Source organism: Mesoplodon bidens, assembly GCF_964165515.1.
Source record: "Mesoplodon bidens genome assembly, chromosome: 3".
In the NCBI taxonomy this organism is placed as follows: domain Eukaryota; kingdom Metazoa; phylum Chordata; class Mammalia; order Artiodactyla; family Ziphiidae; genus Mesoplodon; species Mesoplodon bidens.
The window spans coordinates 130,866,971-130,879,475 of NC_138178.1; the positions used below are offsets into that span (position 1 = coordinate 130,866,971).

At 36.3% G+C, this 12,505-nt stretch overlaps 1 protein-coding gene across 6 annotated transcripts in view; it reads right to left on the minus strand.

Moving 5' to 3' along the window:
- Window positions 1–12,505, minus strand: part of DDHD1 (DDHD domain containing 1) — a 93,324-nt gene that overhangs the window by 27,666 nt on the left and 53,153 nt on the right. For all 6 annotated transcript variants that reach the window (XM_081228839.1, XM_081228838.1, XM_081228840.1 and 3 more), the window contains one exon: window positions 5,497–5,603. In XM_081228839.1, coding sequence (XP_081084965.1) covers window positions 5,497–5,603 — 107 coding nt within the window. The remainder of the gene's footprint in view (window positions 1–5,496; window positions 5,604–12,505) is intronic.

A 12,505-nucleotide genomic window follows, 5' to 3' on the forward strand; every position in this document is an offset into this window, starting at 1 on the left:
TGTGCTCATTAGTGCTGAAAGGTTAAAAAACATTTCCTCTAAATCAGGAACAAGCTAAGGATATCTACTCTTCTTTTATAATTAAAAAATTTTTTATTGAGGTTCAGTTGATATACAATATTATATAAGTTCCAGGTGTACAAACAGTAATTCACAATTTTTAAAGGTTATATTCCATTTACAGTTATAAAATATTGGCTATAGTCCTAGTGTTGAACAATATATCCTTGTAGCTTATTTATTTTATACGTAGTAGTTTGTACTTCTCAATCCCCCCCTTCCCCTATCTTCTCCCTCCCCCAGGTAACCACTAGTTTGCTCTCTGTGAGTCTGTTTCTTTTCTGTTATATTCGCTAGTTTGCTTTGTTTTTTAGATTCCACATATAAGTGGTAACATACAGTATTTGTCTTTGTATGACTTATTTCACTTAGCATAATACCCTCCAAGTCCATCCATGTCATTGCAAATGGCAAAATTTCATTGTTTTTTATGGCTGAATAGTATTCCATTGTGTATGTATATACATGACATCTTCTTTATCCATTCATCTGTTGATGGACACTTAGGTTACTTCCACACCTTCACTATTATAAATACGTAATGCTGCTATCAACATTGGGGTGTGTGTAACTTTTCAAATTAGTGTCTTCAGTTTTTTTGGATATATACTCAGGAGTGGAATTGCTGGGTCATATAGTAGCTCTATTTTTAGTTTTTTGAGGAACCTCTGTACCATTTTCTAGGGCTGCGCCAATTTACATTCCCACCATCAGTGTATGAAGGTTCTCTTTTCTCCACATCCTCTCCAACATTTGTTATTTGTGTTCTTTTTGATGATAACCATTCTGACAGGTGCGAGGTAATAGCTCACTTTTTTTTTTTTTTTTTGCGGTATGCGGGCCTCTCACTGTTGTGGCCTCTCCCGTTGGGTGCTCCGGACGCGCAGGCTCAGCAGCCATGGCTCATGGGCCCAGCCGCTCCGCGGCATGTGGGATCCTCCCAGACCGGGGCACGAACCCGTGTCCCCTGCATCGGCAGGCGGACTCTCAACCACTGCGCCACCAGGGAAGCCCAAGAACCCTGATTTTGACTTATAAACTCAAACACTACATTTGTTTAAAATACTGTCCTCTTCTACAGTAAACTGAGACAATCCTCTACTCCATAGGATCACTATCATAGTTCTCAAATGGCCACATATGTAGAGACTTTAGGCAAGCAGGTATGTCTACTAAATCACTTGGTTGTAATGAACTGGACACACGGACACACACACACACACACACACACACAGAGAGGCAGGGGAAGGAAAGGAAAGAAAGATGAAAGAAGATAATCAGGGATGGAGGAAAAAAGGGAGGGATAGAGATAGACAAATACATAGGTATTTGCATTGTCTATTTTAATTTGCATTTCTCTAGTGATTAATAATGTTGAGCATCTTATTTGCCTGTTGGCCATTTGTGCATCTTCTTTGGAAAAATGTCTCTTCAGGTCTTCTGTCCATTTTAATTGTGTTGTTTATTTTTCTTGATGTCAAGCTATATGAGGTATTGGATATTAAACCCTTATTGGTCATATCATTTGCAAATATTTTCTCCCATTCCACAGGTTGTCTTTTCATTTTGCTGATGGTTTCCTTTGCTGTGCAAAAGCTTTTAAGTTTACTCAGGTCCCATGTGTTTATTTTTGCTTTTATTTCCTTTGCTTTAGGAGTCAGATCCAAAAAGGTATTGCTATGATCTACGTCAAAGAGTGTTCCACCTATGTTTTCTTCTAGTTTTGTGGTTTTACACTTAGGTCTTTAATCCATTTTGAGTTTATTTTTGTATATGGTGTTAGAGAATATTCTAATTTCATTCTTTTACATGTAACTCTCCAGTTTTCCTGGCACCACTCACTGAAGAAACTGTCTTTTCCCCATTGTATATTCTTGCCTCCTTTGTTGTAGATTAATTGACCATAGTGCATGGGTTTATTTCTGTTCCACTGATCTAGGTATTGGTTTTTGTGCCAGTACGCTACTGTTTTGATGACTGTAGCTTCATAGTATACTCTGAAGTCAGGGAGTGTGATTCCTCTAGCTCTGTTCTTCTTTCTCAAGATTGTTTTGGCTATTCAGGGTCTTCTGTGTTTCCATACACGTTTTAAAATTATTTGTTCTAGTTCTGCGAAAAATGCCCTTGGTATTTTGATAGGGATTGCACCGAATCTGTAGATTGCCTTGGGTAGTATGGTCATTTTAACAATATTAGTTCTTCCAATCCATGAACATAGTATATCTTTCCGTCTGTTGGTGTCGCCTTCAATTTCTTTCATTGGTGTCTTACAGTTTTCTGAGAACAGGTCTTTTACTTCCTTAGGTAGGTTTATCCCTAGGTATTTTACTCTTTTTGATGTAATGGTAAATGGGATTGTTTCCTTAATTTCTCTTTTTTGACAGTTTATTGTTAGTGTATAGAAGTGCAACCGTTTTCTGAAAATTATTTTGTACCTTGCAACTTTACTGAATTCATTGATGAGCTCTAGCAGTTTTATGGTGGTGTCCTTAGGATTGTCTAGGTATACTATCACAACATCTGCAAACAGTGACAGTTTTACTTCTTCCTTTACAGTGTGGATTCCTTTTATTTCTCTTTTTTATCTGATTGCTGTGGCTAGGACTTCCAATACTCTGCTGAATAAAAGTGGTGAAAGTGAGCATTCTTGTCTTGATCCTGATCTTAGAGGAAATGCTTTAAGTTTTTCACCACTGAGCATGATGTTAGCTGTGGGCTTGTCATATATGGCCATATATGTTGAGGTATGTTCCCTCTATGCCTATTTCCTGGTGAGTTTTTATCATAGGATGTTTACTATTTTAACAAATGTTCTACTTGAAGTCTTAGCCAGTGCAATACGATAAGAAAAAGAAATAATAGTTTTAAGAATCGGAAAAGATCAGTTTTCATTTGCAGGTCATGTGATTGTCTACACAGAATATACAAAAGAATCTACAGAAAAATTAGTAGAACCGACTCTCAGTTTTAATGCATGTACAGTTTTGCATAACTACCACCATGATCAGGACACAAAACTGTTCCATCACCCTAAAAAAACTCCCACATGCTGCCCTTTAGAACTCAACTCCCCACCTCCAAACCTTGGCAGCCACTGATCTGTTCTCTATCCCTATAGTTTTGTCTTTTGCAGTACATCATATAAATGGAAGCATAAATTATATAACCTTTGGGCTTCACTTCTGTGATGTTGTGATATAAGAAATACATATTTTGTCTTTGTCCCTGGTTCCGACAGAGGGTTCCAAAAACCCTTTTAAGTTCCTGAGTGATAGGGTGAAAGGAATGTCTTTTATAATTCATAATGAGCCTCTGCCAATCATAACTGAGTATATGCTAATGAGCTGACTCTTAGAGAATGGGGGCTGGTTGCCAGAGGAACCAATTTTGAACTTTCTGTCCCATTCACCAACCTCTGGGGAGAGGGGCTGGAGGTTAAGTTCAATTGCCAATAGCCAATGATTTAATCAATTATGCCTACATGATGGAACTTCCATAAAGACCCTAAACAACAGGGTTTGAAGAGCTTCTAGTTTGTTGAACAAATGGAAGTACTAGAAGCACTGTGCACTTGAAAGGGGACATGAAATCTCTGCACCCCTTCCCCATACATTGCCCTATGTAGCTCTTCATCTGTATCCTCTGTAATAGTCTTTAAAAGAATAAATGTAATTTAAACAAGTAAATGTAAGTACAGTTGATCCTTGAACAACATGGGTTTGAATTCTGTGGATCCTCTTATATGCAGATTTTTTTTTCAATAAATACATACTACAGTACTAGGCCATCTGTGGTTGGCTGCATCTGCAGATGGGGAACTGTGAATACAGGGTTGGACTATAAGTTTATACTTGGATTTTTGACTGGGGGTGAGGGGGATGTCAGTGCCCTTAATGTCCACATTGTTCAAAGGTCAACTGTAAATGTTTCCCTGAATTTTGTGAGTTGTTCTAGTAAATTACTGAAGCTCAGGAGGGGGTCATGGGACCCCCCTGCCCCCAATTTATAGTCAGTCACAACTACAGGGGACAATCTGGAACTTGTGATTGGCATCTGAAGTGGGCAAAAGTCTTGTGAGACTGAGACCTTAATCTGTCTATACTATCTCTGAGCAGTTAGTGTCAGAAATGAATTAAATTGTAGGACACCCCACTGATGTCCACCAAGAACTAAAGTATTGGCTGGTGTGGGAAAATCCCCAACATATTTGGTGTCAGAAGTGTTGAGAAGAGAGAGAAACAGTGTTGTTCTTCCTTTAGCTTCTTTCACTCAGCATAATGCCTTCAAGATTCCATTGTAGTAGTTTAAACCTAACAGAAAATTACAGATGTAGGGGTTTTATTAAATGTTAATTCATCCATGTTACCTATTGATACATTCCTGAGCAGCCTAAAATATTTATCTGAGTGAATGGAAAAAGCTCAAAAGATAATGTTACTACACCAGAACTTTACATATGAGCTGTTGCTGCTGAGAAGTCTTCTTTGGTCACAATCTTTTTTTGTTGTTGTTGTTGTTAAACGCTTTACAACTTTGATGTCACTTTGGTTTATAAGCTATAACTGACATTCCTAACTGACTATGAGGCAGAATCACAGACTAGGAAGAAACTTCGGAAATCATCCAGGGAGGCAGTTCAGATGAACAAGGGCTCTGGTACCATGCAGACCTAGATTTTTGCCTGCCATTCTTCATTAAATTCACATTTTACTGAGTTTCAGTTTGCCTATTTGTAAAAGAGAAAATAAAAGTAGGTATTTCATAGATTTGTGAGAAAATTAAATGAGATACTCCAAGTAAAATGAACCGCAGAGTGCCAGGCACATAGTAAAAGCTCAACAAACAGCAGCTGCTACAATGCCCAGTACAACTCTCTCATCTTTCAGATTATGTAAATAATCAACCTAAACACTCTATTTTAATGGTTTTAATATTCAAAGGACAAAACTTTGTGTAAAGAAAGATGCATATATAATTTCTCTATGTTAGATTATAATTCACCAGCCCAAGGAATGCAGGAACAACAATAAAATAAAAGGCCTGAGATTTTTATCTTCCAAATATAAGGGAAGAAAATTATTAGGAAGAAAATGTAAGCTTATATAAAACTGTGGACAACAAATGTTTTAAAAGCATTGACAGGTCACTTCTCTGTCAAAAACTTTAGAAAACATTTTGTTCCCTTCACTTGTCCCTCTCCTTCCCCCCATCCACAGAGGGCATGCATAAAAACTGTGTTATCTGTGAAATCTATATGGTGGTCCAAAACGACATAAGTTGAAGTAATTTTCTTTTTAATCAATGGATTTTATTTTCTTAAATAATCTAGAACAAAGAGTGAGTATAACTAAAGACAAATAAATTAAAGACCCTTCATTCCCAATGAGCAACACTTTGTTGCCTGACTAAATCATTTAATTTTTAAACAAAATGTACCTCCATCCAGAGTAAGTTTTGACCGCCACTCAACAGGCAGAAATTCAACATGTGTTGCATGGTTGGAAAAATGCCTTTCTTCTATTTTTCTTGCAGCCTCTCTCATCCTAAAAAAACCAAACCAAAACAAAACTTTATCACAGTAACTTCCCATATGTATTTACATGGTATAAAATGTCTTTAATCATAACACTTCCACTTGCTTATGTCCAATTACGTTTCAATTACTGCTACACTGTGCAACAGTTTGTAATACTAGGACAACTTCATTTCAAAACTATTTTCCTAAATTTGCCATCTATGATTTCAAATATTACAAGCTTCAATATTATATTCTAAATAATTATATGTATAAATCTTCAGAAGAGAGAATAGTATAATAAAATACCCCAGCTCCAAATATTAGCACATCGTGACCTGTCATTTCATCTATTCCTCCACTTGCTCTCCCCACAATATAGATGTTTAAATTTTATTTTGAAAATTAAGGTACAGCAAAATTGACTTTTTTCCTTTTTGGTGTCAACTTTATAGATTCGTGATTAGCACCACTACAATCAAGATACAGTTCTATTATCAAAAAAAACTCCCTCATGCTATCCCCTTATGTTAGCACCCTTCCCCCATAATATTTTAAAGCAAATCCCAGATATCACAGCAGTGCATCTATAAATAGTTCAGTATATATTTCTAAAATGTAAGGAAAACATAACCTATTCAGAACTATTATCATACCAATCCTTCATTTCAACAATTATGTTTAGCGGTCCCATTTTCCCAGTTAGACTATAAATGTTATTTTATAATAACATAAAAAATATTTTTTTACACTTTTGAATTGAGCTCCGAATACAGCCTATGCATTTCAATTGGAAGATATGTCTCTCAAGTGTCTTTTAATCTATAAATCGCTCTCTCTCTTCTTTGGCTTTGTAATTCTGTTTACGTTCTGTAGAGTTTCTGAGAGTCTGATTTTTTTTTTTTTTGGAGAGTCTGATTTTTAATGACTGCATCCCCAAGTGTTATTTAACATGTTCATTGCTCCTTATTTGGTAGTGAGATATAGGGACCTGGTAAGATTCAAGTTCTATTGTTTTGGCAAGACTACTACTCCATAGGTATATATACCTGGTTTTCTCTCTTTTTGGTGATACTAGCAGTTGTTACGATCACTGCTTATATCCGTTAATTTACTATGATTGCAAAAAAAGTGTTTTTTAAATCCCAACACTCCTTATACTTCTGGAAAGAGAAATTTCCTCACATCAAGTATTGGCTGCCTTGTGATACAATCAAATAGTTTCTGTGTGAACTGAGAAAAGGCAGGATAAATGGTTAATTCTTCTCTTTTATTAACAATTAAATACTGAGTTGCTAGAGGTTTTATATTTTTTGACATCATTCATTACTAACTCATAGATTTAAACATATTTGAAGTATTCCAACCCACTGTAGTTATTATCCTTACGGATGCTCGAATTGTTTCTTTTTTTGGTCAGTGAGTCTCTTCAAGTTGACTTGTGTCTTTCTGACACGACCTCACTAGTTTTTTTTTTTTTTCCAACAATTCAGTGGCTTTTAGTATATCACCGAGTTGTACAACCATCACCATTATCTAAGTTCAGAACACTTTCATTACTCCCAGAAGAAACACCATACCTAGAGTAGTCACTTCTGATAATTCCTACCTCCAGGCCCTGGCACCATAAATCTACTGTGTGTCTCTATGAATTTGCCTATAGTGGATTTTTTCAGATAAATGGAACTATAATACATGGTCTTTTGTGTCCGGCTTCTTTCACTTAGCACAATGTTTCAACGTTTGTCCATGTTGTATCATGAGTCACTACTTCTTTGCTTTTTATGGTTGAGTAATATTCTTCTGTATGAATACACACTTTCTGCTTACCCATTCACCAGCTGATGGACATTTAGACTGTTTCCTTTTTTTTTTGGCTATTATAAATAATGCTGCTATGAATATTAACAAGTTTTTGCGTAGATGTATGTTTTCAATTTTCTTGGGTATATACCCAGAAGTGGAATTGTTGGCTCATATGCTAACTTCACATTTAACTTTTCTGAGGAAGTGCCAAACTGTTTTCTAAAGCAGCTGTGCTATTTTACAATCCCATCAGCAACATATGAGGGTCCAAATTTTTCCACATCCTTGCTAATACTTGTTATTTCCCAGCTTTTTGATGAGTCATCCTAGTCAGCATGAAGTGGTATGTCTGGGTGGTTTTGAATTGCATTTCCTTAATGACTAATAATACTGAGCATATTTTTATGTGCTTATGGGCCATCTGTATATTTTATTTGGACAACTGTTTATTCAAATCCTTCACTTATTTAAAAAATTGGGTTATTTATTTTATTATTGAATTTGTAGGTGTTCTTTATATATGCTAGATGCTAGACCCATATCAGATATATGATTTGCAAATGTTTTCTACCATTTTGTGGGTTGTCTTTACTTACTTGATAGTGTTCTTTGAAGAACTAAAGTTTTAAATTTTGACAAAGCCCAATTTATCTTTTTCTTTCCATAGTGGCTTTTACTTTTAGTGTTATATATCAGAAACCATTGACTAACCCAAGGCAATGGTTGTAAATCACAAAGATTTACTCCTATATTTTCTAAGAGTTTTATAGTTTTAGCTTTTATATTTAGGTCTTTGATTCACTCTGAATTAATTTTTGTATGTGGTGTAAGGTAGGGGTTTAACTTCATTCTTTTGCATGGGGATATCCCGGTGTCCTAGCACCATTTGTTAAAAGGCTATTCTTTCCTGATTGCATTATTTTGGCACTCATGTTGAAAATCAACTGAACTCTCAATTCTATTCCATTGATCTAGGTCTATCTACAAGCCAGCCAGTACCACAATGTCTTGATTACTATAGCTTTGTAGCAAATTATGAAATTGGGAAGGGTAAGTCTTCCGTCTTTATTCTTTTTCAAGATTGTTTTGGCTATTCTGGGTCCCCTGCATTTACATGTGAATTTTAGGATCAGCCTGTCAATTTCTGCAAAAATGATAGGCGAAATTTTAATAGGGATTGTGGTGAAATTTGTAGATCCATTTAGGAAGTACTGGCATCTTAACAACATTAAATCTTCTAATCCTCAAATGTGGGCTGTCGGGGCTTCCCTGGTGGCGCAGTGGTTGAGAGTCTGCCTGCCAATGCAGGGGACATGGGTTCGAGCCCTGGTCTGGGAGGATCCCACGTGCCGCGGAGCAGCTGGCCCCGTGAGCCACAATTGCTGGGCCTGCGCGTCTGGAGCCCGTGCTCCGCAACGAGAGAGGCCGCGATAGTGAGAGGCCCGCGCACCGCGATGAGGAGTGGCCCCCGCTTGCCACAACTAGAGAAAGCCCTCGCACAGAAAGGAAGAGCCAACACAGCCATAAATAAATTAATTAATTTAAAAAAAATGTGGGCTGTCTTTTTCATTTATTTAAGTCTTCTTTAATTTCTTTCAATGGTGTATTATAGTTTTCAGTGTACAAATCTTACACTTCTTTTGTTAAACTTATTCCTAAGTATTTTATTTTTTTGATGCTATAGTAAGTGGAAATGCTTTAACTTAATTTTCATTGCTAGTGTAGAAATACAATTGATTTTTTTTTGGCCACACTGCACGGCTTGTGGGATCTTTTTTTTTTTTAATTTTATTTATTTTTGGCTGCATTGGGTCTTTGTTGCTGCACACGGGCTTTCCCTAGTTGCAGCGAGCGGGGGCTACTCTTCGTTGCGGTGCATGGGCTTCTCATTGCGGTGGCTTCTCTTGTTGTGGAGCACAGGCTCTAGGTGCACAGGCTTCAGTAGTTGTGGCTCATGGGTTCTAGAGCACAGTCTCAGTAGTTGTGGCACATGGGCTTAGTTCCTCTGTGGCATGTGGGATCTTCCCAGACCAGGGCTCGAACCTGTGTCCCCTGCATTGGCAGGTGGATTCTTAACCACTGCGCCAGCAGGGAAGCCCTCCATTTTTAGAAGTTCTTTATATTTAGGGATATTAACTGCTTATCTGTGATACAAGATGCAAATGGATTTTCTCAATTTGTCTTTTTTTTTTTTTGCCATATGGCTTTTTTGGAATGATATATTTATCAATATTTTCCCTTAACGTCTCTGGATCAAGTTATAGTTAGGACAGTTTTCTCTATTACTAAGGTACATAAGAATTCAAACTCCCCTCAATCCTACCTTTTAAATCCATAGTATTTGTATGGTTTCATTTCTTAGGTTCAAATGTGATCCCACTGAAATTTATCTTAGTGTGAAAAATGGGCCCAATTTAATTTTTTTCCATATGGCTGCCTAGCCATCCCAACACACTATTTATTAAAAGTCTATCTTTCTCCATTTCTAGTATATTTTTATTTTTAAAATTATTTACTTGTTTATTTATTTATGGCTGTGTTGGGTCTTCATTGCTGCACACAGGCTTTCTCTAGTTGCAGCAAGCGGGGGTTACTCTTCGTTGTGGTGTGTGGAGCGCACAGGCTTAGTTGCTCTGCGGCACGTGGGATCTTCCCGGACCAGGGATTGAACCCGTGTCCCCTGCATTGGCAGGTGGATTCCTAACCACTGTGCCTCCGGGAAAGTCCTTCTAGTATGTTTTTAAAGCATTATTTACAATATGATTATATTTTATTGATTATCTACCACCAAAGTTGCCATTTAAAAAGTCTATATAGATTCTAGGTTGTGAAAAAGAAAATCTGCTTCCATTAACATCACTGAAAATAAAGATGATAGCCAAAACTTCAGACTCTTTTATTACCACATTCTAAAAAGGTTTTTTTTGCCATCTTTCAAGTGTTCAGCTTTTAACAAATTTGAACATATACAAGAATATATTTTAAGATTTCTAATATTATTCTATGCACTTATGCATTTTTGATGGCTGTATAGTTCATATATATTTCATTATGATATAACAATCAGGAAGTGGTATGTGTGTTGCTGTCTGAATTTACAAAATAATAAAGAAGTTCATTTAGGCTAGTGGTTCTCAAACATGCATATACTTTTTTTATTCCCCCCCTCCAGGGGACAATGACAATGTCTGGAGACTTTTTTTTTTTTGGAGACATTTTTGGTTGTCACAACTAGGGGTTCTATTTGCATCTAGTGGGTAGAGGTCAGGGCTGCTGCTAAATATCTTACAACGTATAGGTTAGCCACCCGTAGCAAAGAATTACCTGGTTGAAAATGTCAATAGTGATGAGGTTGAAGAACCCTGATTTATTTATTTATTTATTTTTGCGGTACGCGTGTCTCTCACTGTTGTGGCCTCTCCCGTTGCGGAGCACAGGCTCCAGATGCGCAGGCTCAGCGGCCATGGCTCAGGGGCCCAGCTGCTCCGCGGCATGTGGGATCTTCCCGGACCGGGGCATGAACCCATGTACCCTGCATCGGCAGGCAGACTCTCAACCACTGCGCCACCAGGGAAGCCCAAGAACCCTGATTTTGACTTATAAACTCAAACACTACATTTGTTTAAAATACTGTCCTCTTCTACAGTAAACTGAGACAATCCTCTACTCTACAGGATCACTATCATAGTTCTCAAATGGCCACATATGTAGATACTTTAGGCAAGCAGGTATGTATACTAAATCACTTGGTTGTAATTAACTGGAGTGACACACACACACACACAAGAGGGGCAGAGGAAGGAAAGGAAACAGAGATGAAAGAAGATAGTCAGGGATGGAGGAAAAAAGGGGGGGACAGAGATAGAGATAGACAAATACATAGGTAGCGAGAGAGACAGAGAGCAGGAGAGAGACAGCACACACGCTATGTCCCTACTACTGCCTTACTAAAAATAATTAAATCTGTTTCCTAAATATATAGGTCTTGACTACATGAGAAACACTGAGACCAAGGAGGGATGGAGGAAACGAGAAAAAGGAATGATTTAAAAATATTATCCTACAGCTCAGACTTAACCCATTACTGTGCAGCTGTAATGCCATGCACAAAACTCATGATTTCAGTTCTAAGCTTATTAAACTTCCATGTTCTCCCACTAGGCAGTGAATGTTTAGTTCACATTTTGAAAAAGGAAGGAAGAGATTAATAGCACCTGAGAATTACCGTTTAATTAAGGATCATTAAACAGCTCTGAAAAAAAGTCTTTATAATTCTTCTCAATTAGGAAAACAACTGATAAACTAACTGGTTTTAAGAGTGTATATATATATATATTATATATATATATATATATATATTATATATATATATATATATATATAATATATATATATTATATATATATGAAAGGAGGGCAATAGAAAATCATGCAAATAATATCCAAGACACATTTTTTTACACAAGAAAGCAATGTCTAGAGTGTATATAGTATGCTGCCTTGTGAGTGAAAATAATCTGTATTTTGTCTAAAGAAACTCCAGAAGAATATAAGATAAATAACATTGCTTTGAGACACAGGGATGAGTGACACTGGGGGAAGATGGAGACAGGAAGGGAGTCAGATGTTTTTCACTCTATACATTTTCCTATTTTGATTTGTGAACCATGTGAATGTATTTCCTATTCAAAAAATAAATCTTGTTGATATTCTTGTTTGCTGTGTCCTCCCATTTTTTTCTGTACATATGGGTCTACACCAATTTATTTAAAAAATTATTTTGCTATCATTTTCAGTGAGGTTTCAGGAGGTAATAAGCTATGTGTTAAATCTGCCAGGCTTAACTAAAAGTCTCTTTTTACTCTTCTAAAATTGTATCTTTAAAATTACTAATTTGTAAAGCAATTATAATCCAATAAAGATATTTAAAAAATAATTTTTAAAATTATTTAATTAAATTTAATTTATTAAATTTATTTATTTTATTAGATATTTATTCTAATTTATTCTATTAGATATACAAGTTCAGTTATATATCTTATATAAGTATCTTATATATATATATAAGATATATGTTATACATCTTATATAACTTATAGATATATAAGTTCAGATATTTATTCTA